Genomic DNA, 27,010 nt, shown 5'->3' on the forward strand with positions numbered 1-27,010 from the left:
AAAATGCAACTCTGCTTGCATTATTAAAATTTGCATTGAGATCCGGAGATGACTTTTTACACCTTTTATTTAAACAAACTAGTATGTACAAACAGGCGTCTGACCTGTGATAAAAGCAAAACGTGCTTGGTATCAGCATAATGTAACAATATGTATATTCAAGTTATTCCTTGTAGTGCAGGAAAAGCTGCAGCCTCTTGCGGTGCTCTGCGGACATAGGCACAGCACTGCAGGGGTGCAAAAATCAAACGTTAGCATGTATGAAGGTAGACGGTCGCGCTGACATAATAGCGACTCACTTCAGGTGCACTCCAAAGGTGGTGGTGATTCTGTAGATGGCCGTCTTGAGCGCGGCCCTGAGAGCGAAGCGCAGCATCTTGTAAGTCGGCTCGCCCATGCCACCCGCCGTCCGCACGGGCTTGGTGGAGGCGTGCGGCAGCTTGAAGTGTCGGTCCACTGCCTGTGGACAAACCGTGTTTTGTTTGTTGACTTTTTTTTTCTTTACAATAAAATACTTTCTCCCCCTTTGTACTCATATGAAGCTGTGGTCAAAACGACAAATATTTTAAGACATTCCTGCAATAAAAATGCCAGGATTAAAAATGCTGCTAGTATAAATCTGACCTCTTGCAGGAGCAGCATACTGCTAAGGATGCTGGATAAGGAAGTTTGAACCACGCCAAAGTGGTCCTCTGTAAAGGAGGCTTGAACCAAGTAGGATAGTCCTGGAAAACACTCACTTGGTTAACGCAAAGTATTGAACAGGAAAGTGACTTTTTTTTTCTTTTTTTTGGTTTACCCTCTAATGCCCAAATGTGGGCTTGGCTGTCGGCAAACAGTGCTTCACTGGAGGCTTCTGGAAGCTGCAAAATAGAGAAAACGTTCAGCATTTGCGTAAAAAGCGCTAGAGTCATACTGGACGCAGTGAGCTCACCTTGTTGAACAAATACGCAATCAGCACACGCTTGGACAGGAAGCTTTTAACCTGGACGGGGTAGAGTTAGTGTTTAAATAAGGACACCTTGAATATTAATAATTTTATTTGTTTCCCGCAATTTATATGCAGAACCTATGTACCTGTTCTTTCCTGTTGTGGAGGAACTGGGTCAAAAGACTGGGTTGATAGCCAACCTGTTTGGGACTGGGCAGCAGGACGGGGGACGACACGGGGCTGCCGCTGGAGTGGGAATCTGTACGGAGATGGTGGCAAAATGACTACAAAGTTAACCGTTGGCTCCCATCTGCACATCTCCCTTTACCTGAGGTGGACCACAGTTTGGGGGCCCTCCTCATAACATGGGGGCTCTGCACAGAGCCGTGCCACGGCGAGCCCTGGTATACAGACGTTGTGAGAGGCCATAGGGCGGGCGAGGCAAAAAACTTGTCCTGCTGGGGCGGGGTGAACGGCGCCGTCATGGGGCTTGGCCCGTTCCGGGCAAAGACGGAATCTGGAGTTTTGATCGGGACGTTTCTGGCTCTTGGACTCATCAGATCTTCCGCACTCGAGGTTACTTTAAGTTTAAAAAGATCAGAAGAAATGTTGAGATGGCCACGCCAAAGAAAAGACACCCCATCATTGAAATAACTTCAGCGCATGCGACCATTTACCTGAGGATGAGTCCGACGAGGACTTCAGTTCGCCGCTTCCCGGCAGAAGCGACTTGGCCCTGCCGTTGGTGGCCACGCGGTCGTGGTACGCAACCAGACGCTGGGTCAGGTCTGCCAGAAGCAACTGACACTCCTTGCTGATGGCGATCCAGTTATGAGGATGTCCACCTGATGGAGCGGTATGAAGTTGTCGCCCATTTTAATCACTCGATGTTACGTTTGAATTTAAACAAACAAGCAGAAACAAACCTGGCTGACTGAGGCTGAACACCTCGCTCCGTCGCGATGGCGAGTGCTGGGAGAGCAAAGCCAAGTCCTGCAGGGCTAGGAACTGCCGGGCGGAGAGACTTCAAGTCAACTTGCAAATGTGCCAAAGGGCCTTAGGAGGAAAGCTGATGGACTACCTTTAAAATAGCCGGCGCTGGGTCAGAAAGAACTCTTGGAAGACACTGGTGAACTTCCTCGGTGAACGACGACTGCACTGGGAAACTGTAGCGCTGTATGAAATGAGAAATATAAAATGTGAACCACGTCATGCTCAATCATGGCACAACATACATAGAATTGTAATTACACACAGACCTCCGTGATAGATATCTTGAAGAGGAGCAAGGATGTGTACCAGGTGAAGAGCAGGAAGGTGGCACTGGTCCACAGGTGGTAGAGAAGGGACAAGTCCACAAGCCCACTGATGGTGTCCAGACGGTGGGTGGAACTGAAGAGGGGGCAGTGGATACTTGTGAATATTGATACACACGTGTGAGGGAGGACGTTCACAAAATGCACTGACCTGTTTAAGTTAAGGTTAAACATTTTACAGATCCACTCTCTTGGGATGTAACCTGTCAAAGAAAGACTTGGTTTTATTTCATAAGTTCATAAATGAACACTTTAGAAGGAGGGGGAAAGTCTTGTTCTCTATAGCTCAGGCAGACAAAAGGTCTCAGTCACAAAATGACTGTGAAATAATCCTACTTTTGAAATCATCGTAGGTTTATTTTATTATTCAGGGAATTGAATTTTGTGCACTCGCAAGCAAGAAGAAAAATAACTTACCCAAAAAGAAATAGATGAGAATGTAGTTCCTGATAGAGTAAAAAGCTTGAGCAGCACTGCACTTCACCACCAGCGGCAAGGAACCCTTAAAGCGAAGGTACTTGTATTGCTGAGGAGAAAAGGGAGGATTCAAAAAGTGACTATACATTCACTCAAAACATCTCCAATGACACACATACCTGAACTGTGTGGAAAGACACATAGTTCATGTTATGGATGACGCCAAAAAGGTTGTGGGAGAAACCCACGAAACCGCCCGCCAGCAAAAGGATGAGTTGGTACTCATTCAAACACACCCGAGGAGGACTGCAAGACAAATGATCTGTTAGCGATGAGCTACTCTCAAGCTCTGCGGGAAGGTAGATTTACACGTCTTGGAAGCTGCAAGGGTAGGTCAGCATCTCGTAGCGGCCCCCAATCGCGATGGCGGCGCACCAGGCCACGATAACGCCGAGGACGCAGTGGAGCAGGGAGTTGGCCACGTGACGTGGGTGGAGTAGCTGACCCAACAGTGCAATTTTGGAGCAGGCGACGGTGGGGATGACTAAGCAGAACCAGAATAAAGATTGACAACGAGAAAAATATTTCATTCACACCATCTGATTTGAACCTCACTGACCTGAATAATATTCAAAGATCAGGAAGGCCACCATGATGGTGACACTGCACAGCAGGACAAAGGACAAAAAGGCACTGCCGCTTGTCATGACGGTCAAACATTCTGTAGGAGGAAGACATTTTGATTTGATAAGAATGCTCAATACAAACACAAACAGTGACTGACTGACCTGATAGGGTCTGGATTGGGGAGAGAAGGCTGAATCTGCTGAGGATGACAAAAACTGCTGTAGTGGGTGGCAACAGCCAGACGCTCCAAAATATGCTGTCTGCAGCCCTCCAGCAAATCACCTAAACACAAGGTGGTAAGATTTTCCTATTATATTATTGATTCATAGTTATCTTCCCAAAATGGGCTTCCTCGGTTTTTCCTCGGATGGGAGGTCTCGACCAGGGGATGTTGATAATTTGTTTTACTATGTGCCTGTGATTTTTTTTTTTAAATTATTTTATTGGAGTTATAAATAAACTAGACAACTTTATGCCAACTGATGCCACATTTGGATATTTCTTTTCCTAGGCAAAAATGCCTGTCCTGTTTTTATTAAATTACTGTAAAGGAAGAAGGAGGGAGAAAACAGAATAACTCATGTAAACTGACACACAGGAGTTGCTGCTACAGGCTAGCATGCTAGCTAACACCTGTCGTTTAAGAAAACAAAAGTCGGGCTTTTATATGACACAGAGACTTACCTTGCGGACAAACCAACAACGTTGATCCGCAGAAAACATGGCGAAAAGAACACGTTATTTCGTCTTTCTTCGTCAAAACTTCCAAGTTGTCATCATGCCGCGCCACTTTCGTTCAAAGGACCTCCGGAAGGACCCATGCTCGACAGGGGTCTCCATATACATGCCTGTTTCAAAATGACTTAAAAGTCTGTCATGTCATTAATTTATTATTTTTCTTAATTCATTATTTGATTAATATATTTATTTTTAAAAAAGTCTGTCACGTGTACGGATATTGGTTTACACCTAACGGCATATTTTGTCATATTACTAAAACACTTTACATTTAACATTTTGAAAAGCATACGTAAATCAAGACCGCCGTTTTAAATCATGAGGCCGGTTACTTAATTCTAGACAATGACACTTAGGAATTAGTTGTAAATGCCTTTAATTTCCAACACCAGAAGCTTGCGGTTTATAGACAAAACGCATTTGCCACTAATTATTCCTGAATGGAGAATATTTTGCTACTATAAATTATTAGACTACTTATGAATTAGTTGTGAATCCCTTTACTTTCATCACGCATAAAAGACTTATCCTGATGATAAGTGGTAAAACTGGGTCTATCCAATGCTGTCTTTGCATCGTCAGTCTTGGTCTCAAAGGCGTTGATAGGTAGTTTTTGAGACGCACTGATGGACATGTCCGTCTGAACGGCCTTCTGAGTAAATGTGGGTTTCTGCCCGGGCTTGAATGTGATGGCGGGCAAGGCCTGCTGCTCCCGCTGGACCCTCTTGTCTTCCCACAGCTTGAGCAGACGCCGCTGGTTGTTGGTCATATCCTTGAGGTTCTGCTGCAAAGACTGGACCTGCTCCTCCAGCAGTGTCTTGGACGTGACGGCGTTGGCCAGCTCGGATGTCAGTTCATCCACAGTCAGACCCAGCTTCGCCGCCTTCTCTATCAGGGCGTCGCATTCACGTTCCTTCTCATGCAGATCGTTGATTATGTCCTTTGTAGTCTTGCCGAGGAACTCGGGACTGCACTCCAGGCCAATATCTATACGCAGGGTTTTGACTTGCTTCCTCAGCTCCTTGTTGTCTACGAGCAAGGTCTTGAACTTCTGCTTCAGGGCCTCAGTGGAGCGAAGCCTGGACTCATACTGCCGGAGTTTTTCCCGCAGGATGCCTTCTCGGTGGACAGCGTCATCCCGCTCCTTTCTGCATTTTTCCAGGAGTCTTAAGGTCTCGAACTTGGATGCTCGGTCACCTTTGGCAGTGGCCATCTTACAGCAAATGAAAATTAAGCAACTGCAAAATTCCTTTTACAAAGTCATTGTTTCCATCCACACGAAAACTGCTTGAGCAGCCCGACACTGAGGCGGGTGATCTCGCCCTCACGGGGTTAGTGCCGAGCTCATGTGTGTAACTCAAACCTGGTGGCTAGGATGACCTGTAACCAGGCCGCCAGCTTCCCTCCCACTGACAATGTTTCCAGTGACACCATTCTTTTCCCATTTGTTTAATGAAGCCCGTAAACAGACAATCATTCAAATCGACTGAATGCTTGACATTCTTCTACGTCCATATTAACGTTTGTTTTCTCAAAAATTGCAAATTAACGACTGGATTCTTGCACTTTATAGCTGATTAAATAAAAAGGAGTCCTTAGGCTGGTGTTCATATTGACTTAGTGTTTATTTAAACTGACTGCCCAAATCACTCATACCTAAAACAGGATAAGTCACAGTGATGGAAGTTTTTTTTTTAATTTATTTTTTATAAATTTAATATTTCCATCAGCAAATTCATAAATTTTTAAATAATGTGGCTTGTCAATCAGCAAAAATGAATTATTAAATAAAAGATGCAACATTTGTGAAAATTTACAAGGGCTTTATGTACGAATGTATTGGGGCCACACTGAGGAAAAAAGAAAAAGTGTTTTAAGAACAAAGTTGTTATAGTCAAAGAATGACTATATATAGAAATAATGCAAGAATTAAGTTGTCTAGAGAATAAAGTTGCATTTTCAAGAAAAAAAGTACTAATTTACAATATTATAGCATTACAAGGAGAAAGTTGTCATTCAACAAAAATATTACGAGTCCTCTTGGAAAATCAGATCCTCATTCTTAATAAATTATAACCTTGTTTCTTATAATACTACAAACTTATTCTTGTAAAATTACATCCCTGTTCTTTGACAACTGTCAAGGCTATTTGCTACAGTACATTTCCTCTTCATAAATTCATGACTTATAATTAACTGATTTTATATTTGTTTGTCGTTGCTTCAGTGTGACATTAATAGCTTCCATACATTTGTTGACATGGTATCTTAAGAGCAGTAAATAAAATTCCAGACATCCGTTCAGTATGGACGCACTGTCCGAATCACACTACCACAATAAACGGCATCTAAAATGTCATCGATGCCGTTCCAAACACCTTTAAGATTGGTTGTGTTTTGGCGTTAAATAGAAACCCAGAGCACCATGTCTTGCCCATCCCGTTACAAAGAACATACTTGGCAGCGATGCACCAAGCGTACCCCCGTACAAGTAGGTTAGGAGGTGAAATCCACACAGCCCTTGACTTCATCGCCGGAAGGCAACCCGATTCTCTCAAGTAAGGCAACAGGAGACGCTGCAGTTTGGGAGGGAGGGGGGTCAACAACACAAGGTTAACACTTGCGTTGGCGAGGAGAAATCATGTCGAGGGAAGTGCAGTGTCGGGTGTTGCCCTCATTCGAACACGAGGACATGAAATAGTAAGCCACGGGGAGTGAAAGAAGGGTATTTAAAAAAAAAAAGGGTGTACCTTCTAACAACTCATGTCGTGTGCGGGTGGAGCATTGGTGTCGTCGAAAGATTGGTGCGCGGTGGCAGCAGTTCTTTTTCGCTGAAGAAATACATCTAAAATGGAGGACAACAAGAACGACGTAAACAGCAGCTCAACCATGCAGGTATTAGAATCAACCGCACGGACCAATTAAGCCAAAGTAATAGGACATGTGACACCCGCTGGCTAGCTAGTCACTATGTAGCTACGGCTAATGATGGAAAAAAAAAAAAAAAAGAGAGAGAGGTTTAAGGCTGTTCACTGTATGTGCGTGTTTACTTTGCAGCCGACGGCTAGCAGGGCATTGAGCATCACGACGGCAGACATGACTGCCGCGATCACATTGGGCTTGTCGTCACGGACGGCGGGCCAGAAGGTGATGACCAGGACGGAGCCCGATAGGCAGAGCGCCACCACGATGGTGAGCCACCGCAGCCACTCGACCGGGATTATCCACAGAACCTTGTGTGGGCGATGAGAACAAGTTAACAGATATGATCAGAAGGAGAAAATGGGGCACATTTGCAAAGGACTTTGATTTGTCTGTCCTGCGACTAACTTTGGACGTAAAACTCACCACGGCAGGAATGTATATGGAAAGAGAGTATCCATACACACAAACAATCTCAATGAAGGAATAAGAGACCAAGTTCATGATCTTGTTGTTCCTCCACAGCAGAAAAGCCCATACAGCGAGTGGTACTAGCCAAGCGTAACTGAAGATGGCTGTAGCAGCTATGGAGACTGGGGTGGGGGAAAAAAAAAACATGAAAGCTATGAGAATATACGTCTCTGTAAGTAGGGGCACTTGTAACATTTTTTGGTCAAGCTTTGACTTTGTGGAGCTGAGTTCTTTTTTGGTGCTTACCTTTTCCAAACTCAGGTGTGTACCTGTAGCTTGGCTTGCCCAGGTTCACCAGGAAGGTGGAGAGGTTACCACTGATGGCGATGGCAAACACAAGAGTGGTGCAGATCCAGAACGGTCCTGAGAGGAGTCATGAGCGTATTAGGAATATCAGATTAAAGTGTAAATTTATATATTGGAAAATAGATGTGCGTTTCCATGCTTACCGTAGAGATCGGGATTTCGGCGAAGGTACACGTGGATGAAGTTCTTTCCCGGCCAAGGCAGCACGGAGCCAACAATCCTTTCCGTCACCTGAGATAAAAGTCACTTGATAGGACTTCCATTTATTTCTGACTGTCCCGTGAGTTGAAAATCACTCAGCCTAGTTTACATTTACAGATGTTTTTGATTAATACAAAACAACACATTTTGTGGTTTCAGTTACAATACTTACATGCCGTGTGTCAACATTGAAAAACTGTTGGTAGTACTCAAAAGTCCAGAAAGCTGGGCTTTTCTTCTCCCCTGAGAGAAGCTAGAATGTACAATAAATTATTAAAATGAAGCATTATTGAATTAAAATCCCCCAACAACATAATAATCATCACATATAAATATAACCAGAATCTTGCCTCAGCTTTGTCATCTTCCTCCATGGGATCTTCATCACCACTGGGAACAGAACCACCGAGGGACTTCTGGTTTATAAAATCATCCTCGATGTTGATAGCAGTTGAGTCGCTAGCAGCTAGCAGATTGCTCTCTTCGAATTCTTAAATTGTGACATAAAAAGACAAAATACAATTCAGCTACACCACTTGTTACCTAGACATTCAGTGGGAACATGCCACACTTATAATACCACAATTAAGTCACAAAAAACACTATAATATCACACATATGTGCAATGCTGTGCCATTTTTGAGCAACAATGAAGACTCAAAAGTTGACGACGAATGACGTCACCTACCTTGAAATTGAAAAGGGTCGTTCGCAGCCGCCATCTATGCCAACCAGTCAGACAGGAAGTTGTCGGATTACTACTTGGAACGAAACAGGTCCTGAGTACCTTTTTTGGGGAAACTGAGAGGAAATTAATAACAAATCACAGTTTAGAGGGGTCTTCCATAGCAATAGATAAAGAAACACGCTAACAAGCAAGCGTTTCAACTTGGCTACTTGTTAGCACGTCTACACTGTAGAAACGAGGACGATAGGTTATATACTCACGTTGAAATAAATAAGCAGTACTTTTAAGTTGTGTATGAGAAAGTCTGGAGGACAATTTGACCACAAAAGTAAATAAAATGCTCACTTTAACCATGCACGATACAAAAATCGTGTCCCTGCCGTTAGATTACGTTGACGGAAGCAGGACCCGGATGTTTAAGCGTTGTAAACAGACCAACTTCCTGTTAGTGGTTTTTCAAAATGATATTTACCTTGTTTCAATCATTAATAAAAATCTGATTAAATGAAAGGCTACGAAGATACAAGTTGGGGAGGAAAATACTACTATTTATTTTAATTATTTGTTCTATGTTTATGATGAAACTACTTTTGTAGTCAATAGCCTTTATTTTGACACCATACTTCTAAAACAGACGTCTGGGTGAATTTTCAAAAGAAAAGGTCATTCAAGTAAAGAAAATCAAATTGAAACTTAAAAATCAACGATATTCTAACTATGGCATATTTAATTACGTTTTGGACGGCAAAGAAAGATTGTGTCGTCTTTAACGTGTGTTCATGATAAAACTGTGATGTTTCTCGTCGCAGAGCTTTTATTTTGACAGCACAAAAGCAAAACACTCAAACCCCAGTCAATTCGAATGTCGGCTCTGCCACCCAACTGCGGTGCCTTTTTATTTCATTTTAATTGGACAGAAACACATATTAACTTGATGTTGTTGTGAAGGTCGACACCAACAATGGACGCCAGCAGCGTGTACGTACGAGAAAGAGGCCACCTGCGTCGTGTCAGCGACATCATGCTCTGGAGGCCGGTGATGGCCTCCTCCACGTCTCCGTCTTCATCCTGTCGGCGGACCAACCCGCTGGTACTTCGGAAGGAGCACTTCGTGTCCACGTACAACGCGGAGGGCAGCCTGCGCTACAGCAGCAAGTCACTGTTTGACATCACGCTGCTCTTTGTGGTGTGCAACGTGCAGCACGTGGACTCGCTGGTGGGCTTCCCAGAACAGATCGGGGACAGGCTGTTCGCTTCCGCGAAGGAAAACCGTGTATTTCTGAACCAGGAAGTCTCCCCCAAAGTTCTGCAGCTCTTCGGCGACGCCTATGGCGACACGGTGCTCGGTTCCCTCTGCCTCAGGAACAGGTCTGACCCACCCTTCGGTTTGTCTTGAGTGTCGGTATTAGATGTTATCGGGCTACAAATTTGTATCAGGGTCCTTTGATGACCTTCAAATTTTCCTAAGATTATTCATGGTGGATGAAGTTTACATGATGTGATCCTTGTGTGCCTCAGGTTTCCTCTACTGAGCGAGCGTATGGCTGACATCAAGACCTTCCACAGTTTGAAACGTTTAGACCTGTTCGGCTGCCGACTGGGCGACAACCATGAGATATTCCAGCACCTGACGTCGGCCTCACTTGCGAGGTGATAAACTGCCCTAGGGTCAAGGCTCGATGTGCCCATCATTTTGTTTTCGGCCTTCTCTCCTCTTGTAGATGCTTGAGTCAGCTCTTCATCGGTGGCAACGGCCTGTCGGATGATGGCCTGCGGCGACTGATGGCGCCTGTGAGAATAATGAAGAAAGGACTGGACTGTCTTCAGTGCCTGGATGTTTCACGTAAGTTCCCATTTTGAGAGGAAAGAATGAAAATAACTAGTTACTCATGACACGTTTGCTTGAGACGCAGGTATTATTGTTGTCCACTTGGGGTCGCCATTTCGGATTTTACACTCTGTACGAGTCTTGGTTTGCAATTATCTCTCTAATCCAGATAACCCCATTTCTGAGAGGGCTCTCCGCTACCTGAAGTGCCTTCCCAAGCTTGAAAAACTGGATGCATCTGGCACCAGCATGAAGGTGCTTGAGGGCACACTTAGTTCGTATTAGCGCTTAGCTTAAACAAAAAATAATTTTGTCCTTTGCAGTTTAGCGCAAGACTTAATTCCTGCACGTGGGAGCTGCTGGGCCTGACTTATTCTGAAAAGGCGCTGGATGTCTTTGACCACTCAGAATGTAAAACACAAGGATGGGCAGAGCAGGTAACAGGGTTGACGTTTTTCGTGAATTGTTGTTGTGTGACCGATGTCTCATATTCAAATGTGTAAGGTTGTAAATCAGTGGGAAACCAGCGGAACGCAAATGTCGAAACAGAAGAAACTCGACGAGTCCAGAATATCAGCGCTTCGCTTTTGTAAGTGTTTATTTCTCCATTTTGCTTTCAACGAGCAGTTCAAAAACCGCCATTATTAATTTTACATTTTGTAGTCGGCAGGCAAAAGTTTGTCCAAGAAGTGTTGAACTCGGCACCGTTGTGTCGCGATGAAGCTGTAACACCTGAGAAGCAACGTCTGCATTTCTACAAGCCTCCAGCGGGAAGCATCGCAGACGGCGCCTCCTCCGACAGAACTTGCCAGATCGCAACGGGCAAAAGGAAGCGGATGTCGGAAAAGTGCGGTGACGGTTTGACAGCTAGCCCGCCGACAAAACGCGCCTCCTCGTCGGTGTTGACGCCTGACGACATGGATTTGTTGGACCTATACTGAGATGCATCGTCGCAAGGACTGTACAGTTGTTTTGTTCAGTTATCTTTTATCCATCCATCCACCACTTGTCCCCACGGGACTCGCGGGCATGCTGGAGCCTATCCCAGCAGTCATCGGGCAGAAGGCGGGGGACACCCAGAACTGGTTGCCAGCTAATCGCAGGGCACATAGAGACAAACAACCATTCGCACTCACACCTAGGGACGATTTACCAAGCATGTTTTTGGGATGTGGGAGGAAACCGGAGTGCCCGGTGAAAACCCACGTGGACCCGGGGAGAACATGCAAACTCCACACAGGGAGGGTTAGGGTTACCGAACCCGCACCCTTCTAACTGTGAGGCGGTCGTAGAAATAAAATTATTTTGTACCGTTTGTGTTATTTTGTTCACTTCATCTTCACCCATTCCGTTGAGAACAGAAGGACCCACAGTCACTGTTGGGATCAAAAAGAGCAAATTATTTTATTAAGATCTGTCAAGTACAGTTTATGGCAGTGGGACAACAAGAACCAGTCAGGTGAGCGAATTTAGCTTTTCGCATTTCATTTGTCATTTAGTTGAAACATCGAGTGCCTGGATGAAATCAATTCAAAAGAAGTCACAGCTTTTAATAAAATAAGCACAGCCACCAAATGCTAACAAATGCAAAATATATAGAAGGCGGATTGTATTGGCATTGCAGTACCTTCATACAACCCGTTTGAAAAGCACCGAAAGGGGCGTAAGGAATCAATTTCAGAAACGTTTGACAAAGTTTCTTAATACGACCACAAGTGGAATTAAAAGTTTTTACATCACCACACTCATTTAGGTTTTTTTAGACGTCAGACTGGCCGAGGTTCACTTTTGGAAGTAGAGGCCCTGCCTCCTCGCCATCTTCTTGCCCTTTGGAGGTGATGACGAGCAGGGAGGATGCCGGGTACGGCACTAGCTTCTGCGTTGAGAAGAAATCCCTGTCGCCGTAGATGCTCAATTTCTGAAAAATAAAATGTCACGTAACAAATTAAACTCCAAAGTCAAAGTAACCACAATATCTAGTGTGTCATTGCTCTGTTAAAAGTAACAAGAGTTATCCCCAAAGGTCTCACAGCAACTGACCTCAGCCGGCACATACTGGTCCACAGCAGTGGCCACGGTGGCACAGCAGATCCAGACAAGGACCAGCACAGACAGTACCAGGGTGGTGGTGAGAATCCAGCCTGGCAGCCAAGGGTTCCTGAGGAGCAAATGTTTCAACCTCTGCTTAGTGTCCTTTCAGGCCATTTACAAAACATTTTTTTTCTTTCCATAAGAGTTAATTAATTTTGTGTTCCTGTTTCTTCATATAAGAAGAATATATGATTTTGCCTCCAAGTGCAGCCTTCCCCGCTTCCCGAAGACTTGGATGTTAATTCCGAGAAAAAAAAAATGTGTTGAGGTACATTTGATATAAGTATTAGTATACATATGTGTTATTAAACCTTGAGAGGCAGCTGAAAATGTTGTAATTGTAGTAGCTGTGGTCGGCACTCATGTCACGATCCCTCTCTTGGATGAGCGTCCGCTGGTAGTCTTTGTAAACTGGGTTATTCACATCAGAGACTTGAAAGGAGACAAAAAAAAACATCACACAAGTAAGACTATTTTTTTTCTTGAAAATAAGAGCTTACACGTCGTCTGTACGTTCTCCGCATCATCTTCTTTCTCAGATTCAAACTGAGGGGAAAAACAGATTTGAATTAGGATTCAGTCTGACAAACACACAGGATTCCATATTCTTGTTTTTCCCCTCGTAGCATCACTCACCTGGAAAATGACAACTTTGCCGTCGTCAGCCTGGAGATAAAAGGTCCATGTATTAGTGATGAAGCCGTGCGCCTGATTCATCATGTCCTCCCAGAAGCGTTGCACAACCATCAGCGGGTAGAGCAGGTGAATCCTCGGCACCATCGCTTCAAGCTAAACGTATGAGAGGAAGGCACTCAAATTCACCCATTTGTCGACGGAACAAAATTGTGACCCATTTGTTGACGGAACAAATTTGTGTGTGTGTGGGGGGGGGGGGGGGGTGACTTTCGAGTTAAGACTTAATTGTGTGTTGAAATGGAATGTAGCTTATCAAGATGTGTTGAAATGGAATGTAGCTTATCAAGATGCAACCTGACTGGGGAACGTGAAAGCGGTCGTGAATAAAAATAAAGAATCGTAGCATATTTTTATTTGAGAATTCATCTCACGCAATCTCAGTCGACAGTAAAATCTAACAAGCAGTCTCATGAATGCTTAACAAGTCATTTATAGACGCATTGTCAGCCATTTCTTTTTAAGGACGATGTAAGATGCGCTTAGAGGTGATACGAAAGTGCTTTTGATATCAGCTTCCCTATGTAAACATATTGATCCTGACTGACAAGACAAATTCCATATTAGGGCAGACATATTGTGTGCACCTGTTCATGGCGCTGCTGGGCTAAAGGAAGCTGGTTGTTGCAGCCCAAGTTGCATGCATACTGCTCGATCGCCTGCTTGTAGGCTTCGTGACAGGCTGTAAGAGAATTCAAAAAAGGATTACAAAGAGACAAAGGAAACGCAACACTGTTTGAAGCTCAAGTGACTCTCCTTTGAATCAAAAGATATGTAAATTTCCTCCGACTTTGAACCCGATGAATGTAAAGCCCAGTGACATTATACGTATAAAGTCGGACATTTTCTCTTACTTGACTGACAGTCGGCTAAGGTCCGATTCAAGTCTTTACTGTCACGAACAAATTGGCAAATAGAGAACAAACGGCAGCCTCGCTGACAAGCGTAGAGTTCCTCTTCCTGCGAACACACACAAACAAAAAACGCCCATTGAAATGCGCTATCATGACATGATATCAAAGTAGGCTAAAATCTGCTTTTATCCAACTGAAGCTAGCAAACTACTCACCCGCGGATATGTGTGTAAAGTATAGGTCATTTCACAAGACCTATGGCAAGATGCCGTGCTTCCCAAAACGCTATCGAACACGTCCGAGGACGCTGCCACCAAAGTCCCAAAGAGTCCCAAAAAGAATACGATTCTAGACGCAGTCGCCATTTCGTGTGTTGCTCAAAACAGATCCCAAACAAAACAAACACGGGCGCTTCCTCTTCCACCTTAATCAGATCAAGGCCTCGCGAGAACATATCCTCTCACGAGTTCTCATTGTTTACAGGCCAAGCAGTCGCTCTCGCGAGACATTCCGGAAAAGTTTGATGCATTTAATAACTCGGGAATTTTTTAATTCAGTACGTTTAATGCCAAGATTATTTTGGGAAGATATGACGAACCGTGAATCAAATAGCCTCTAAGCGTAAGAAAGATTCTGATTGATAAAATAAAAAAGAGCTAAAACCTAAACAGCATGACTATTTGAAAGTCCCTAACTTTCATTGTCATTTTTTTGCGTGCCGGTTGCATATACACTTATTCTAATTTCACGCTGAAATAAATCAAAATTAAGCGTGGAGTAGTCACTATGTGTTTTAATATTCAATTCAGAATAATAAAACCACAAAGAATAAAACAAAAATATCGGGCAACTCCAATAACTTAACCATAGTATTTATAAGTTATATTTCCGATAACATCAAATGCAACATTGGTAGCACTGTGTTGCTAGCTACGGCTAGCTTTAGCAGCAAATGATTTTATTCTGTGCCAACCTCATGTGAACATTTTATCAAGCTACTCTTAAGATGGACAAGTTTGTGGTGCGGCTACCTAAAGGAGAGAGGCCCAAAACGTCGAGGAGTACCGAGAAAAATTACAAGCAAACCACCATAGAATCCTTACGAGTGGGTTATTGTATTGTTGTTTTTCTGCATGCATGCTATCCTTAAATACAACCCAAATATGAGCAACCTAATACTTTATCTACAGAGGGTGGTCGTCATTGAGGACATATTGCGCTATAAATCCACACTGGAGCTGCCAGGACAGAGCAGGGACAACATGCTGAGTGCCTTGGACGCTTTGAGCAAGAAGATGCCATCCAAGGAGGTGCTGAAGTCAACCAAAATAGGTAACATTATGCAAAACATTGTGAAGGGACTCGCAATTAAACATCTACTTCAGTTGTCTTCCATAATGACACGACGAGATTTATTTCAAGTCTTGACTTTATTTTAACCTGTAAAAAAACTCTTTGCCTACCACAGGTCACACCGTTAACAAATTGCGGAAGCACCCAGAGCCTGAAGTGAGCTTGGCGGCTTCCGGAGTGTACACAGCCTGGAGGACGTTTGTGGAGGAGAATTCCAATAAGCCGTCTATCGAAGTGCACTCGGACAAGCAATCGGAAGGCCTTAGGAGCAATGCCAGGAGACTTCTGGCTGAAGCACTGGAGCTCAAGGTGAGGGCTGGCATCATCTTCTGAGGACGGTGCATCAATTTTTCTCCTCCATCTTCGCCAACCACGTGGTGCAACTGTTAACTGAGCATTTGTTCCTTTTTGTATGTATTTCCACTCCTGCCTGCCAGGAGGACTGCGGCCTGGTGGACAACACTGAGAGGGAAGTGTTCCACCAGAGCGGTCGGCTTGTCAGCGGCTCGTATCGGAGGACAGTACGGACGCTGGTGTTCGCCTTCAAACGGCAGCCTGAGCTCAGAGCGAAGCTAAAGCGGGATCATGCCTCGGTTGCCCAGCTGGTGTCCAAGTATAAGCGATAAGCTTTTTATGTTGTGTTGAATGTAAATATGCAATTTATGATTGGTGATGTATTTCTTTTTATTCTTAATTATGCTTTGTTTTTATACTGTATTGAAAGTGTGAATTAAAAATAAACTTTCACACATTTGGAGGATGCATTGTTATAAAAAGACAATTTTTTACGAACGAGCATAGGCCGCTAAAGCAACACGAGCCAGACGATGGCGATCACCATGAGGATGACAGCTAGGACGCAGATACTAATGAACACGATATCGCTGAGGTCGTGGGGCTCGACGTCGGCGCGCCCCAGCCCGCCCCCTCCGGCGGAGGCCTCGCCACTCACGGCTTCCCGCTCGAGCCGGCGCTCCTCGGCCGAGACGATGGACGCCGAGGCCACCTTACGCATGGCGTCACACTGCACTTTGTACTCCTGCACGTTGCGCCGCTCGCCGTCAGAAAAGTCAATGTAGAGCTTGTTGACCAGCATGGTGACGTTACGGTGCTTCTGGCTGGCCGTGCCGCAGTTGACGAACTGGGCGAGGATCTTGTAAGAAGTGGCTGTCAGCTGGGCGGTGCACGTGGGGTTGCCTAGGTAGATGCGTTCGCGGTCCAACTGGGGTAACGAGTGCTGGGGTATTAGGATGGTGAACTCTGACCTGGTGCAACTCACGTTGACGGGCACCACTACGGAAGGCCATGCAACTTTGGTAACATGATACAAAAATAGACACTACGTATTTGGTAGCCAGTCAAGCATACCTCCAAGATAAGAAGCAGTGAAGCCTCTGTGCGCCTCATCCCTGTCGGTGCTCAGCACTACCAACATCTTGTTGCCCCGGGAGACGAGCGACGACGGCCTCTCGGCGCCGCACCAGCGTCCGAGGAGCGTGTCTGCCGACTGCCGCTCCCCGTCGTACACGGCCACCCAGTCGTAGTCGCACTCATCCGTGAGGCTGTTGCGGCCTTCCAGGTCCATGACGGGGAAGAAGAGCTTGATGCGGTAGCCAGCCGCCAGCGAAATGCTCCAGTGGCAGTTGATGTTGTTTGGATAGATCTGCGGGAAATTTGGGCTGCTGAAGTTGCCGCACACGTCCGAAAGCACTTGCTGGCATTCGCCTACGGACACGCGGGGAACAACTTGACCTTCTAAACCAGAGATTGCACACATTTTGGAATAGCTACAAAATGACCTACCTGAGTAGTAATAGGCCTTGAAGCCCCGCCCCCCGATGTTAAAGTCAGATTTGAAGACGAGCAGCAATTGGCTGGTGGTGGTGACGGTGGTGGGAGGCTTGTTGGCCCCGCAGTACGTACCCAGGTGGCGGTGCGCCACCGTGGGGCCGTCAAACAGGGCCACGTAGTCAAAATGGCACCCCTCATTGTTTTCCATCTGGAAATCCAGGAAGAGAAGCGTGACGGCGCTGCTGTTGGAGACGTGGATGAGCCACGAGCAGTCGGCATCGTTGCTGTACTCCGCGGGGTAACCCGGGCTGGAGATAACGCCTGAAAGGCCTGTTAGCACCCCGCCGCACATATCTGCAAGAAAAAGAGAGTCCACTTAAATAAAAAGTAAAATTCCTTAACTATCACTGACATATACCTTTTCTGTAGCCCAAACTGAAGCCCCTGTGCGCCACGTGACGGTCCGAGCGGAAGATGACCGACATGACGTTCCAGGACGAAGTGAATGCCGGCGGGGGGGCGTCGCCACAAAAGGTGCCCAGAAGGTTGCCTTCATCGCCGGCTACACCGTTGTAGATCTTAACATGGTCGTAGGCACAGCTGGAGTGGTACTCCAGTTCAAAGTGTTGGAAGGTGAGCAGCACCGAGGAACCTTCCGGCACAACGATGAGCCAGGAACAGCGGATGTTGTACGGGTAAAGGCCCGGGAAGTTTGGACTGGACAGGTTGCCGGACGCCGCCGAGAGGATGCCGCCACATTTAACACCTTTAAAGATCAAATGAACCGAATGTATATAGTTTTCATTTGGGTTACAATTTTTTGCATTTAACCTCCGAATTCATCTTACGCATTAAAATCCTAAAGTGGCACATGCAGGTGCAACCTTGTAGAACGTGTGTGCAAGCTGTGATAAAAAACTCACCTTTTTGATCCGCCGCTGTGTCGACAAGCAGCATGAAATAAACAAGCGGAGCCACCCGGAGCGTCATCTTAGACTTTTTGTCTCACGTAAAGTCAACATTGGTTTTAAAAACGCCACGTCGGCAGCAGAAGAAGTAGCATGATGATGAAGGCGTACACACAGGCCAGAGCACTCAGCTGTCTATCTATTGTGTAGCTCCTAAAAAATTCATCCCCAACCTGAAACTCACCTGAGGCTATACTGTCACTAAATTTTAATGACGTAGGGGGTCGGCTTGTCGGGACCGCGTACATTTTTAATAACCACCATTGAAGAGAAAGACAACAACACAGAACACATGTCGACCACCTGGAACATACTCAGAATTTGCCTCGTGCTTTACTCCCTCAGCAATTACAGTGCAGCTCAGCCTCTGGCACCTCATGTCACCGTTCTGATTGTTGGAGAAGCAATAAAAAAAAAAAAAAAAAAATGCCCATGAGTGTTTGTGTGAGTGAGAGAGAACAGAATACAGAGTGTGGAGGAAAAACATAAAAAAGACAAAGAGTATTTTCTAGTCAAGTCAAATTTATTTATACAACCCTTAATAGAGATTTTATGATGGGAATAATTTGGCTTAATTTACATTATTTCCTATGGGAGAAGCATTTTTTACCCCGTCGTCCTCATGAATGAATGCAGAATATGTAATAGTCATTTTCCCATGCAAGATGGCGCTGTTGCATCATGATAACAAAATGGCAGGTTTTTATTTTTTTATTTAATTCTCCACACAGCTCCATACAAGCCATGCCAAGCTCTAAACTGAAACAAATAAGAATGTGATTAAAATCAGTCAAGTGTTTTTTTTTTTTTTTTACCCCCACCACACACGCACAAGCGTGCGTGTGCGCGCGCATGCACACGCACACCCAGACGCACACAAGAAATTCTTGGAAGTTCCTCTGCTGCCTTTGAATTTTAATTCCGTCCTCTATGAGGGAAAGAAAAGCTCGTCATTGTTGAAGGATTCGGATATGTGGCGGGGCAGCAGTTGAAATGTGTTGTGGAAAGATACGGGCAAGTGTTCGGGTGGGAGGGAGGTGCAATTAAATCACACCTCGAGTAATACTCCAGAAACAAATGGGCTTGAAATGGCTGCAAAATGAATCAAAGGTGGGGGCTTGAGTGATACACTCAAACATCAAATGGAACCTAATTGAATTTTACTAAACACTGCCTAAGAGATGACGACTAGAAATGCATGGTTGCAGCCATCTGTCAGTATGTTATCCGTCCATCCATCCATCCATCCATCCATCCATCCATCCATCCATCCATCCATCCATCCATCCATCCATCCATCCATCCATCCATCCATCCATCCATCCATCCATCCATCCATCCATCCATCCATCCATCCATCCATCCATCCATCCATCCATATTGTCTGTCTACATGTGTTGCTACACCACCGGAATGTTTTGAAACTCAGCAGTCCAAACGACTGCCAAATCAAAACAACATTTCAAGACAGAAATAGCAGAGGAGTTTCTCCAAAGTGTCATAAAAGCATGCACTTTGTGCTTGTGTGACACTCAGGCTGATATTTTCAGCTGCAAAAGTCATCTGAGGCATTCAGGAACCATCTGCATTCATGCGCATACATTGTACGCATTTGGGAAGTATTTAGTCAAATGTCATCTGCCAACAGAAGCTATTTATTAGTTCTCTTGTTTTGTTAATCAAAAGGACCGCAAATGCCAAAGCTCACACCACTGCAGCACACACACACAAGCGTGCTTAGGAATGACAACAAGCAGTGAAATTTACTATAATAATTCAAGTCTTAAAAAGTTTAATTTTCCAAAAGGAAGACAATAAATCTCATTTAATAAAAAACAAGTCGGCCTTAATTTTACTGAAGGTCTTCAAAATGTCATACAATAAACAATAACCAGCTCAGTGGCCTAGTAGTAGAGTGTCCGCCCTGAGACTGGAAGGTTGTGGATTCAAACCCCGGCCGGGTCATACCAAAGACTATAAAAATGGGACCCATTGCCTCCCTGCTTGGCACTCAGCATTAAGGGTTGGAATTGGGGGGTTAGATCACCAAATGATTCCCGAGCAAGGCAAGGCAAGGCAATAATTTGAATGTTAATTGATTGCTCACGCGACGACAACAACGCTACAGTCAAGCGTGCTCCACTAAAACATGGACACGGCAAGTGAGTCCTCCAGCGCGGTTTTGAGTGGCACCCGCCGGCGTGACTCACGATGCGGCATCATGATGTGCCACAAGATGATTTCTGCATGAATATTCACACGCGTATGTTCAAGTAATTGGACGCTTACATTATTTTTTGGGTGGGCTTTGCAGTAATAAGGAATGCTTATTTGCATATTAGCAAGAGTATGCTAACTTGGTAATACAGTGATCCCTCGCTACTTCGCGTTTCGTCTATCGCGGCTTCATTACATCGCGGATTTTTTTTCCAAATTAAAAAGAACATTTAAAAGTCAAAATAAAACTTCTAAATTGAGGAAACATGTGTCTAACCTTCAGGACAATGTAGTATTGCTCCAAATGTTCGTTTACATTCCTTTAGAAATCCGTTTTCGCGTGTTAGCACGATCACGAATTAGCATCTTTCCGCTAACTCGTTAGCCTGCCAGTACTTCTTGTTGGTGAACATACTTCGCAGATTTCACTTATCGCTGGTGGTTTTTGGAACCAATTATCCGCGATAAACGAGGAATTACTGTTCTTTCATTTTCTCCTGTACAACCGTTTCCATTAAAATAAAATCTTAAATTGTATGTGAAGCTGTATTGTGTATCCATTTTACTTTACTTGACAGTCCTTACTTTATTTTAAATTTAACCATAACTCCATAACTCCTTTTTACATGACGTTTGAGTCTGCACAGTTCATAAAGTTTTCACTAATATATTCACTTCCCATGATTTCCCGTGGGCGTCAATATGCTTGTCACTTCCCAATAGATGGAAACTCTCAGGGGAGCCACCATGCTGCATATACACACACTGTCCACATACATCACCAATTATTGCACTCCCATACTGTGTATATAAATATATATAAATATGTGTGTGTGTCAGTATAAATACATAAGAAATCACCACCAGGGGCGAATATGCATGATTGGTGCTGGTGCTTCTCTGGTAATCTGACCAAAACGTACTGCACCCAAATACGAGACAAGCCGTATTATTGAGTGACATTTCCTGGCTCATTAGACTAGGCTTTGCAGCAGTAATCCAGCAGATATTTTCCTGTGAAAACAAAACACGTGTTTGTACATTGAGACTGTACAAAAGCAAAACTAATCCACCTGCCTGCCTGCATGCTGCGTGAAGAAACAGCTGGGAGATCGTCAAACGCCGCGGAAAATATTAGCAGGCGTTATGTACGGTAAACAATGCTAAGGAAACACTTCTTAATTATGAATCTAAAAGCAATTTCAGTTTTTTTTTGGGGGGGGGGTAAATTTGTGGCTATGGCAAAATCACAAAATTCTTGAATGTATCTAAACACCTTTGGTCAAGGATTACCCCCAAAGTGTCAAGGAAAAAGACACCAAAAGCGGTAAGCGCGCATGTGTGTGGGAAGCTAGGATTCAAACGGCTGTCACTTTAAATCTCACTCAACCTCGATCTCCACCATCCAAAATCCCACACGTTAGAAAAAAAATCCTCAAAACAAGAAGAAAAAAAGACTCAAACCTTTGCAAGTATATATATTTATTTAATTATAAAAACAAAATGGACAGTTTGGAAAAGCGTTTCCAAGATGGAAAGTATTATTTGATCTCTTCCTATTCATTTGATGACCCTTGTCCCATTTTTTCTTCAGAGTCGATGGTCTGTAACCGGGCCTCGGGAGATGACTTCATTTATTTTTTTGGTCAGCATCCACATATCTACTATGTGTTGCATTCTAGGTCCGATATCAAGCTGGGGTGTATATTTGCCCAGAAAAAGTAGATCGTCTCCATAGGATGCCCAGTGAAGCAGGAAATTGGAAAAAAAAAAAAAAAAAACTTACATCACCTTCCTTATTAAGTCTTGTTGGCATGGACACGAACATTGCGGATGTTCATTTCACGCTTAAAAGTGAAACATGTCAGCTCAGTTGTCGACGCCTCCTCGGCTTTTTGTCATCAGTCTTTTAACCCGAGTGTCGGATCACGGAGAATAAGCCGTGCACACCTGGCTGGAACCGGAATTCACGCTCATGGAAACTACCTTGTGACTTTGATGAATTGTGCACAGACGTGGAAATGAGTAGACGATGGTTAGTAGCAATTAGATGGTTGATTATGAGTAATGTACATCCATCAGTGCAAAACTATGACAGGTGTTATATATATTATATATATCATATACAAGGTCTCTTGAATCCCCCCCCCGTGACCCCACAAGCTTCAATAATAATAAGCCGGTGCTCTGCTAAGAATGAGCTGTTTAGGATTCATGTATGGTGATGATGAAGAGAAGCTACTTGAGTTCGGAAAAGAAGAAAAATGTAGGTCATGTGGGAACGTCTTGAGGGAAAGTCATTTACTGGGAAATGAATTTCTAATGGCGCTAAATGAAATTGAAACCGCCAACGCCACGTTCTGACGGAGGATACAGCGCTCTAGGACATGTGAAATTCCATATATTATTGCAATTTAAGACTATTATTAAGAACTCCGTGACCGGTTAATAAATAACGTCACCCTTAGGATGGAAGTACCTTCATGTGTTTTTTTTGGGTGAGGAAGTAAAAGTTTGGTGCTAGGTGGTCCCAAATGCTAATTAACTAGCTAAAAAGGCCGCCGGCGTGGTTGCCAACGCCAACAGATTGGAATGTTCAACAGGCCAGCTGCTTTGTGGTGGGTGGCCGCAGTTCCATTAATGCCGGGCACATAGCAGATTTTTTTTTTTTACAGGCTAAGAGCTTTATAAGCATCCTGGCATATATTTTTTAAGCATATACTAAATCACTAGTTTTTCCTCTCTCTTCCATTTATAACAATAAATAAGACAGACACATTAATTAATACGAGAGCCTCTTCATCTTTAGTTTCTGTAAAGGTGCCTGGGAGATGGAAAACGAAGTCGACTCAATCGTCTTTGCACTCTAATGTTGATTAATGTGCAGTGTCCGTGACACGTAAATAAAATGAAGAGACGCCTTTTACGTCCACCGGAATGAAACATTTTGCAGCTCATCTCCTGGTTGATAAAGGTCCAAAAAAGATAAATGTGTTGCATTAGCATGTTTTCAAGCGTGTCTCATTTGACATTTCCTTTAGCTCATGCGAATCTAACTCGAATGTCATTTTATTGGGTGAACAAATTACATGAAGCCTTTCATTTTTGAGTCACTCTGAAACAAAATAATGCAATATATTCTGTTTTCAGTTGCAAGTTGATGTTTCACTCTGTGGCTGAGAAAGAAGGGAAGTAAAGTCAAATGTAAATTTGCTAAAAATCCTTCTTTGACATGTCCCCTAAAGAAACGTCGGGGAAAATGTTTTGCCCTTGAACGTGTCGTGCCCTCGACTGAGCTTGTGCAAACGCGCTAAGATAAACAGGATCCTTAGTACAGCAAATGTCCCGCAGGAATACTAATTAAGTCGGGTATTTATTTACTCGCTCCGAGCTGCGTCTTATCTATATTGCTTACGTGACACAAACAGAAATAAAAAGTCACCAGGCGATGTGGAAGATGAATAATTAACCTTCTTTCCCGACCAATTTCAAATGTTTACACGTCAGGAAGGTGTGAGGTATGGCATTTAGCACCTGCGAGCGAGCGAGCGAGCGCGATGGGATGTGACAGAACGTTCAAGTCGGCCAAAGTCATCAGCACCCACGCACGCGCCTTGAATAGACGCATCTTTCTGCTTGTCAGCTGGGTTTTTGTCTGGATATTTTAGTGTTGTTGGTGCCAAAAGGCAAAAAGAAGGGAATGTGGGACCGCTGGAGGGATGCCTGTTGCTTCAAAAGCAATACTGATAAAATATGATTTTTTTTCCCCCCACATAGATTGGCCCAATCTAATACAGGCAAGGTAAGGGAGCGGTTTATTTATTTATTTATTTATTTATTTATTTATTTATTTATTTATTTATTTATTTATTTATTTATCTATCCAGCCCATCTATCTATCTATCTATCTATCTATCTATCTATCTATCTATCTATCTATCTATCTATCTATCTATCTATCTATCTATCTATCTATCTATCTATCTATCTATCTATCTATCTATCTATCTATCTATCTATCTATCTATCTATCTATCTATCTATCTATCTATCTATCTATCTATCTATCTATCTATCTATCTATCTATCTATCCAGCTTATTTATTTCTTTATCTATCATCCAGCCTGTTTGTTTATTTATTTATTTATTTATTTATTTATTTATTTATCATCCAGCCTGTTTGTTTGTTTGTTTGTTTGTTTTTGTTTGTTTATTTATTTATGTATTTATTTATTTATCTATCTATCCATCCAGCCTGTTTATTTATTTATTTATTTATTTATTTATTTATTTATTTATTTATTTATTTATTTATCCAGCTTATTTATTTATTTATTTATTTATTTATTTATTTATTTATTTATTTATCCATCCAGCCTTTTTATTTATTTATTTATCTATCCAGCTTATTTATGTATTTATTTATTCATTTATTTATCTATTTGTTTATTTATTTATTTATCTATCCAGCTTATTTATTTATTTATTTACATTATTAGAGTGGCGTTTCTGTTTTTCTGGATGTGTCAATGACTTGGACCTTTCTTTTTTTTTGCAGCAAGACTCGGTCTCTGTTCCGATTACTGCTCTGCGACGACAACAAATTGAACATGCTTCAGAGAGTGGGTATCATTACACGCTGCTTGGAGTGTGACCGTTCACATGTGACGCCATCACCACCCGCGGCCCACCTTGGGTTTTATCGCACCGTTGCCGATATTCATCTTTTAATCAGCCCGGCCGCCTGTGGATTAGCATACGCGTGTGGCTGCCATGTCAGGCGTTAGCGCTCTGCTTCCTGTTCACCGGCGGTGGGCGAGATAAGGTCAGCTGTTAAATATTATCACCAGCGAGAGAGAGGCCGGGTCGGCCTTGGATTGGATGGCGGCCGGTGGGCAAGGTGGTGCCTGCCATGTGTAAATGCATTCATAAAGAGGCTTATCAATGAGGAGGCGCCTCGGGAAAACACTTGTTCAAGCTTTAATGTGATCCAGCAGTGGCCAAGTGTGACATTGAACCCCGTTCAGTTCATCATCAAACTCAAGAAGGTTCTTATTTGAACAGTTATGGATGTATTTCATGGCTTCATCGGTTCATGCAACAAGACTTGGTTAAGACTTCATCTAAACCAGAGGTGCTAATGTGGAAATAATATAGCATAAAATTGCTGAACATATTCTGGATTCTTCTTGCAAAAGAAATTGTGCAGGCCCATCCATTGTTGCTTGCAGCTTGAATTGTTTGCTTTTTTTTTTTTTTATGTGTGTGTCATTTTCATTCACCAAAGCAATTTCCTCCCAGCTCCTCAACCATGAATACTAAACGCAAAGTGGAGCAGCACAATATCAGCTCAAAACATTGGGGACTATTTTGGTACGTTCCCTTTGCTTGCGCTGCAGGTAAAACTTTATCATGGGAGCCACGTGAGGACTTCCAGCCCGCAAGGTCCCACGTTTCGTTGTGACTCGAGGGGCCTTTATGGCATCTCCGTGAAACGACTGCCTGCGTTGCCTCGGGTTCAAGTGAAGGCTTCAAAGGCGCTTGTGAGCTCATTTGAAGTTTCCTTGAAAGGTGTTCATTTGATATTCATAAAAACGATTCCTATTTTAACATTTGACGGGGATATCCTTGGAAAATGGTACGTGGGTCAGTTATTAAAACGATATGGCTTAAGTGACATTTCTCTCTCTCTCTGTCACTCTCTCTCTCGTTTGCAACAACATGAATGTAATTCATGACTCCTAATTGAACTTAAATACTAGCAGTCAAGTGTGTTTATGAAAATGGAGTGCTCGGAGTGCACTGAGGAGATTTAATTGGCTATTAAACAGGTAAGTCCCCTGCCAGGATATCTTGTGTGGACTGAAGATAACTGCACACAAAGTGGAAAAGAAATAATACAAGGCAGGAAGTTGAAATTTCTGAGAGTGCAGGGAAAAATTAGACCTGAAGGCTCTTAGTGCCAAAAATTAATCAGACTCGAGCAATTATTCCTGACGTATTATACACCGGATACACATAATTATATCTGGTGATATAGTAATTAATTTGAAAAAATGGAATGGATTTGAAGACACGACACATTTGAGACACATCTTTCTACTAGTGTGTAAATTGTGCCTAGCAACACATGATAACAAAAATGTCTGACATGTCCAAGAATTAAAAAAAAAAAAAAAGCCTTTAAAGTTTTACAACCGCCCACCACCCCTCTGTTCAAATACATAGAGGAGACATTTTAATACAGTTCCAATCATTTCTGTCCGGGTCGTCCTCAAAGGGAAATGACAAACATAAAACGTGGGAGTGAAGACGCTGATTTGCGACTTTGCCTTCGGCTGGCCGCGAAAGCGCCTTTTAGGAGGCCGCTATTAATCATAGTGGCTGGGAGTCAGTCTAATAGCGGGGAAGAAGACATCAGTCACACTTTGTTCAAATCTGCGAGATGGCTAGCTGCTTTTGCTCCACTACACTCTGCAGCTTCTTTCATGTGCAAAACACAAATAAAAGGACGATGAACTCACACAGGAAATAAATAGCATTCAACGCTAATTAGCAAGATGTGACCACCAAAGTTAGGGAGCTCATTAACATAAA

General features: G+C 43.5%; 7 protein-coding genes across 11 annotated transcripts; 2 read left to right on the plus strand and 5 right to left on the minus strand.

The window, feature by feature from the left end:
• Positions 1-49: 49 nt before the first annotated feature.
• ndc1 (NDC1 transmembrane nucleoporin) lies at positions 50-4,133 on the minus strand. Its single transcript, XM_049747751.1, has 18 exons — positions 3,976-4,133; positions 3,453-3,573; positions 3,284-3,385; positions 3,034-3,208; positions 2,844-2,970; positions 2,665-2,773; positions 2,399-2,450; positions 2,191-2,323; positions 2,013-2,105; positions 1,858-1,939; positions 1,609-1,776; positions 1,260-1,511; positions 1,078-1,190; positions 935-985; positions 800-863; positions 625-725; positions 300-460; positions 50-227 (listed from the first exon to the last, which is right to left on the minus strand). Exons 1-18 carry the CDS (start codon positions 4,012-4,014, stop codon positions 164-166), a joined length of 2,007 nt encoding a protein of 668 aa, XP_049603708.1. The 5' UTR covers positions 4,015-4,133; the 3' UTR covers positions 50-163.
• A 273-nt stretch (positions 4,134-4,406) lies between these two features.
• zgc:113691 (uncharacterized protein LOC503529 homolog) lies at positions 4,407-5,523 on the minus strand. The gene has a single exon (XM_049747917.2). It carries the CDS (start codon positions 5,240-5,242, stop codon positions 4,514-4,516), a length of 729 nt encoding a protein of 242 aa, XP_049603874.1. The 5' UTR covers positions 5,243-5,523; the 3' UTR covers positions 4,407-4,513.
• A 112-nt stretch (positions 5,524-5,635) lies between these two features.
• yipf1 (Yip1 domain family, member 1) lies at positions 5,636-9,052 on the minus strand. Of its 4 annotated transcripts, none has more exons than XM_049747906.2 (10): positions 8,963-9,052; positions 8,618-8,716; positions 8,280-8,419; positions 8,102-8,182; positions 7,872-7,959; positions 7,669-7,785; positions 7,378-7,544; positions 7,080-7,262; positions 6,780-6,874; positions 5,636-6,605 (listed from the first exon to the last, which is right to left on the minus strand). In XM_049747906.2, exons 2-9 carry the CDS (start codon positions 8,649-8,651, stop codon positions 6,791-6,793), a joined length of 894 nt encoding a protein of 297 aa, XP_049603863.1. In that variant the 5' UTR covers positions 8,652-8,716; positions 8,963-9,052; the 3' UTR covers positions 5,636-6,605; positions 6,780-6,790. The 4 variants fall into 4 exon arrangements, with proteins under 4 accessions (XP_049603863.1, XP_049603860.1, XP_049603861.1 ...); XM_049747903.1 differs by having other exon boundaries at positions 8,618-8,730; positions 8,878-9,046; XM_049747904.2 differs by having other exon boundaries at positions 8,878-9,044.
• A 379-nt stretch (positions 9,053-9,431) lies between these two features.
• Positions 9,432-11,760, plus strand: lrrc42 (leucine rich repeat containing 42). The gene is made up of 7 exons (XM_049747841.2): positions 9,432-9,985; positions 10,136-10,267; positions 10,339-10,460; positions 10,615-10,700; positions 10,769-10,882; positions 10,950-11,034; positions 11,109-11,760. Exons 1-7 carry the CDS (start codon positions 9,579-9,581, stop codon positions 11,384-11,386), a joined length of 1,224 nt encoding a protein of 407 aa, XP_049603798.1. The 5' UTR covers positions 9,432-9,578; the 3' UTR covers positions 11,387-11,760.
• Positions 11,761-11,824: 64 nt separating this feature from the next.
• Positions 11,825-14,525, minus strand: tmem59 (transmembrane protein 59). Of its 2 annotated transcripts, none has more exons than XM_068653542.1 (8): positions 14,299-14,525; positions 14,084-14,189; positions 13,817-13,911; positions 13,173-13,325; positions 13,037-13,082; positions 12,848-12,947; positions 12,486-12,603; positions 11,825-12,363 (listed from the first exon to the last, which is right to left on the minus strand). In XM_068653542.1, the coding sequence occupies exons 1-8, from the start codon at positions 14,446-14,448 to the stop codon at positions 12,205-12,207; spliced, it is 927 nt and encodes a 308-aa protein (XP_068509643.1). In that variant the 5' UTR covers positions 14,449-14,525; the 3' UTR covers positions 11,825-12,204. The 2 variants fall into 2 exon arrangements, with proteins under 2 accessions (XP_068509643.1, XP_049603856.1); XM_049747899.2 differs by having other exon boundaries at positions 12,848-12,968; positions 14,299-14,524.
• A 446-nt stretch (positions 14,526-14,971) lies between these two features.
• On the plus strand, positions 14,972-16,196 carry tceanc2 (transcription elongation factor A (SII) N-terminal and central domain containing 2). Its single transcript, XM_049747938.1, has 4 exons — positions 14,972-15,188; positions 15,274-15,415; positions 15,552-15,745; positions 15,874-16,196. Exons 1-4 carry the CDS (start codon positions 15,090-15,092, stop codon positions 16,060-16,062), a joined length of 624 nt encoding a protein of 207 aa, XP_049603895.1. The 5' UTR covers positions 14,972-15,089; the 3' UTR covers positions 16,063-16,196.
• cdcp2 (CUB domain containing protein 2) lies at positions 15,495-18,443 on the minus strand. The gene is made up of 6 exons (XM_049748403.2): positions 18,380-18,443; positions 18,151-18,231; positions 17,646-17,993; positions 17,240-17,581; positions 16,805-17,161; positions 15,495-16,729 (listed from the first exon to the last, which is right to left on the minus strand). The coding sequence occupies exons 1-6, from the start codon at positions 18,441-18,443 to the stop codon at positions 16,242-16,244; spliced, it is 1,680 nt and encodes a 559-aa protein (XP_049604360.1). The 3' UTR covers positions 15,495-16,241.
• Positions 18,444-27,010: the final 8,567 nt, after the last annotated feature.

This window comes from Syngnathus scovelli, chromosome 17, assembly GCF_024217435.2.
Source record: "Syngnathus scovelli strain Florida chromosome 17, RoL_Ssco_1.2, whole genome shotgun sequence".
Taxonomy (NCBI): Eukaryota; Metazoa; Chordata; class Actinopteri; order Syngnathiformes; family Syngnathidae; genus Syngnathus; species Syngnathus scovelli.

Bases quoted from the DNA above. Each gene is read 5' to 3' on its own strand.
- ndc1 (XM_049747751.1), bottom strand. From the start codon at position 4,014: ATGTTTTCTGCGGATCAACGTTGTTGGTTTGTCCGCAAG. The intron at 3,386-3,452 runs GTCAGTCAGTCA...TTCCTCCTACAG, and splicing joins CCCAATCCAGACCCTATCAG to AATGTTTGACCGTCATGACA. The intron at 2,106-2,190 runs GTCTGTGTGTAA...CATTTCATACAG, and splicing joins TCAAGATATCTATCACGGAG to CGCTACAGTTTCCCAGTGCA.
- zgc:113691 (XM_049747917.2), bottom strand. From the start codon at position 5,242: ATGGCCACTGCCAAAGGTGACCGAGCATCCAAGTTCGAGACCTTAAGA.
- yipf1 (XM_049747906.2), bottom strand. From the start codon at position 8,651: ATGGCGGCTGCGAACGACCCTTTTCAATTTCAAG. The intron at 7,960-8,101 runs GTAAGTATTGTA...CTTTTATCTCAG, and splicing joins TCAATGTTGACACACGGCAT to GTGACGGAAAGGATTGTTGG. The intron at 7,263-7,377 runs GTGAGTTTTACG...CGCCCACACAAG, and splicing joins CCATATACATTCCTGCCGTG to GTTCTGTGGATAATCCCGGT.
- lrrc42 (XM_049747841.2), top strand. From the start codon at position 9,579: ATGGACGCCAGCAGCGTGTACGTACGAGAAAGAGGCCACCTGCGTCGT. The intron at 10,883-10,949 runs GTAACAGGGTTG...CAAATGTGTAAG, and splicing joins CACAAGGATGGGCAGAGCAG to GTTGTAAATCAGTGGGAAAC. The intron at 11,035-11,108 runs GTAAGTGTTTAT...TACATTTTGTAG, and splicing joins AATATCAGCGCTTCGCTTTT to TCGGCAGGCAAAAGTTTGTC.
- tmem59 (XM_049747899.2), bottom strand. From the start codon at position 14,448: ATGGCGACTGCGTCTAGAATCGTATTCTTTTTGGGACTCTTTGGGACT. The intron at 13,912-14,083 runs GTAAGAGAAAAT...ATTCTCTTACAG, and splicing joins CTTAGCCGACTGTCAGTCAA to CCTGTCACGAAGCCTACAAG. The intron at 12,969-13,036 runs GTAAGCTCTTAT...TCTCCTTTCAAG, and splicing joins GGAGAACGTACAGACGACGT to TCTCTGATGTGAATAACCCA.
- tceanc2 (XM_049747938.1), top strand. From the start codon at position 15,090: ATGGACAAGTTTGTGGTGCGGCTACCTAAAGGAGAGAGGCCCAAAACG. The intron at 15,189-15,273 runs GTGGGTTATTGT...CTTTATCTACAG, and splicing joins CCACCATAGAATCCTTACGA to AGGGTGGTCGTCATTGAGGA. The intron at 15,416-15,551 runs GTAACATTATGC...TGCCTACCACAG, and splicing joins GCTGAAGTCAACCAAAATAG to GTCACACCGTTAACAAATTG.
- cdcp2 (XM_049748403.2), bottom strand. From the start codon at position 18,443: ATGTACGCGGTCCCGACAAGCCGACCCCCTACGTCATTAAAATTTAGT. The intron at 17,162-17,239 runs GTAGGTCATTTT...GCGTGTCCGTAG, and splicing joins CAAGGCCTATTACTACTCAG to GCGAATGCCAGCAAGTGCTT. The intron at 16,730-16,804 runs GTATGCTTGACT...GGCCTTCCGTAG, and splicing joins CACTGCTTCTTATCTTGGAG to TGGTGCCCGTCAACGTGAGT.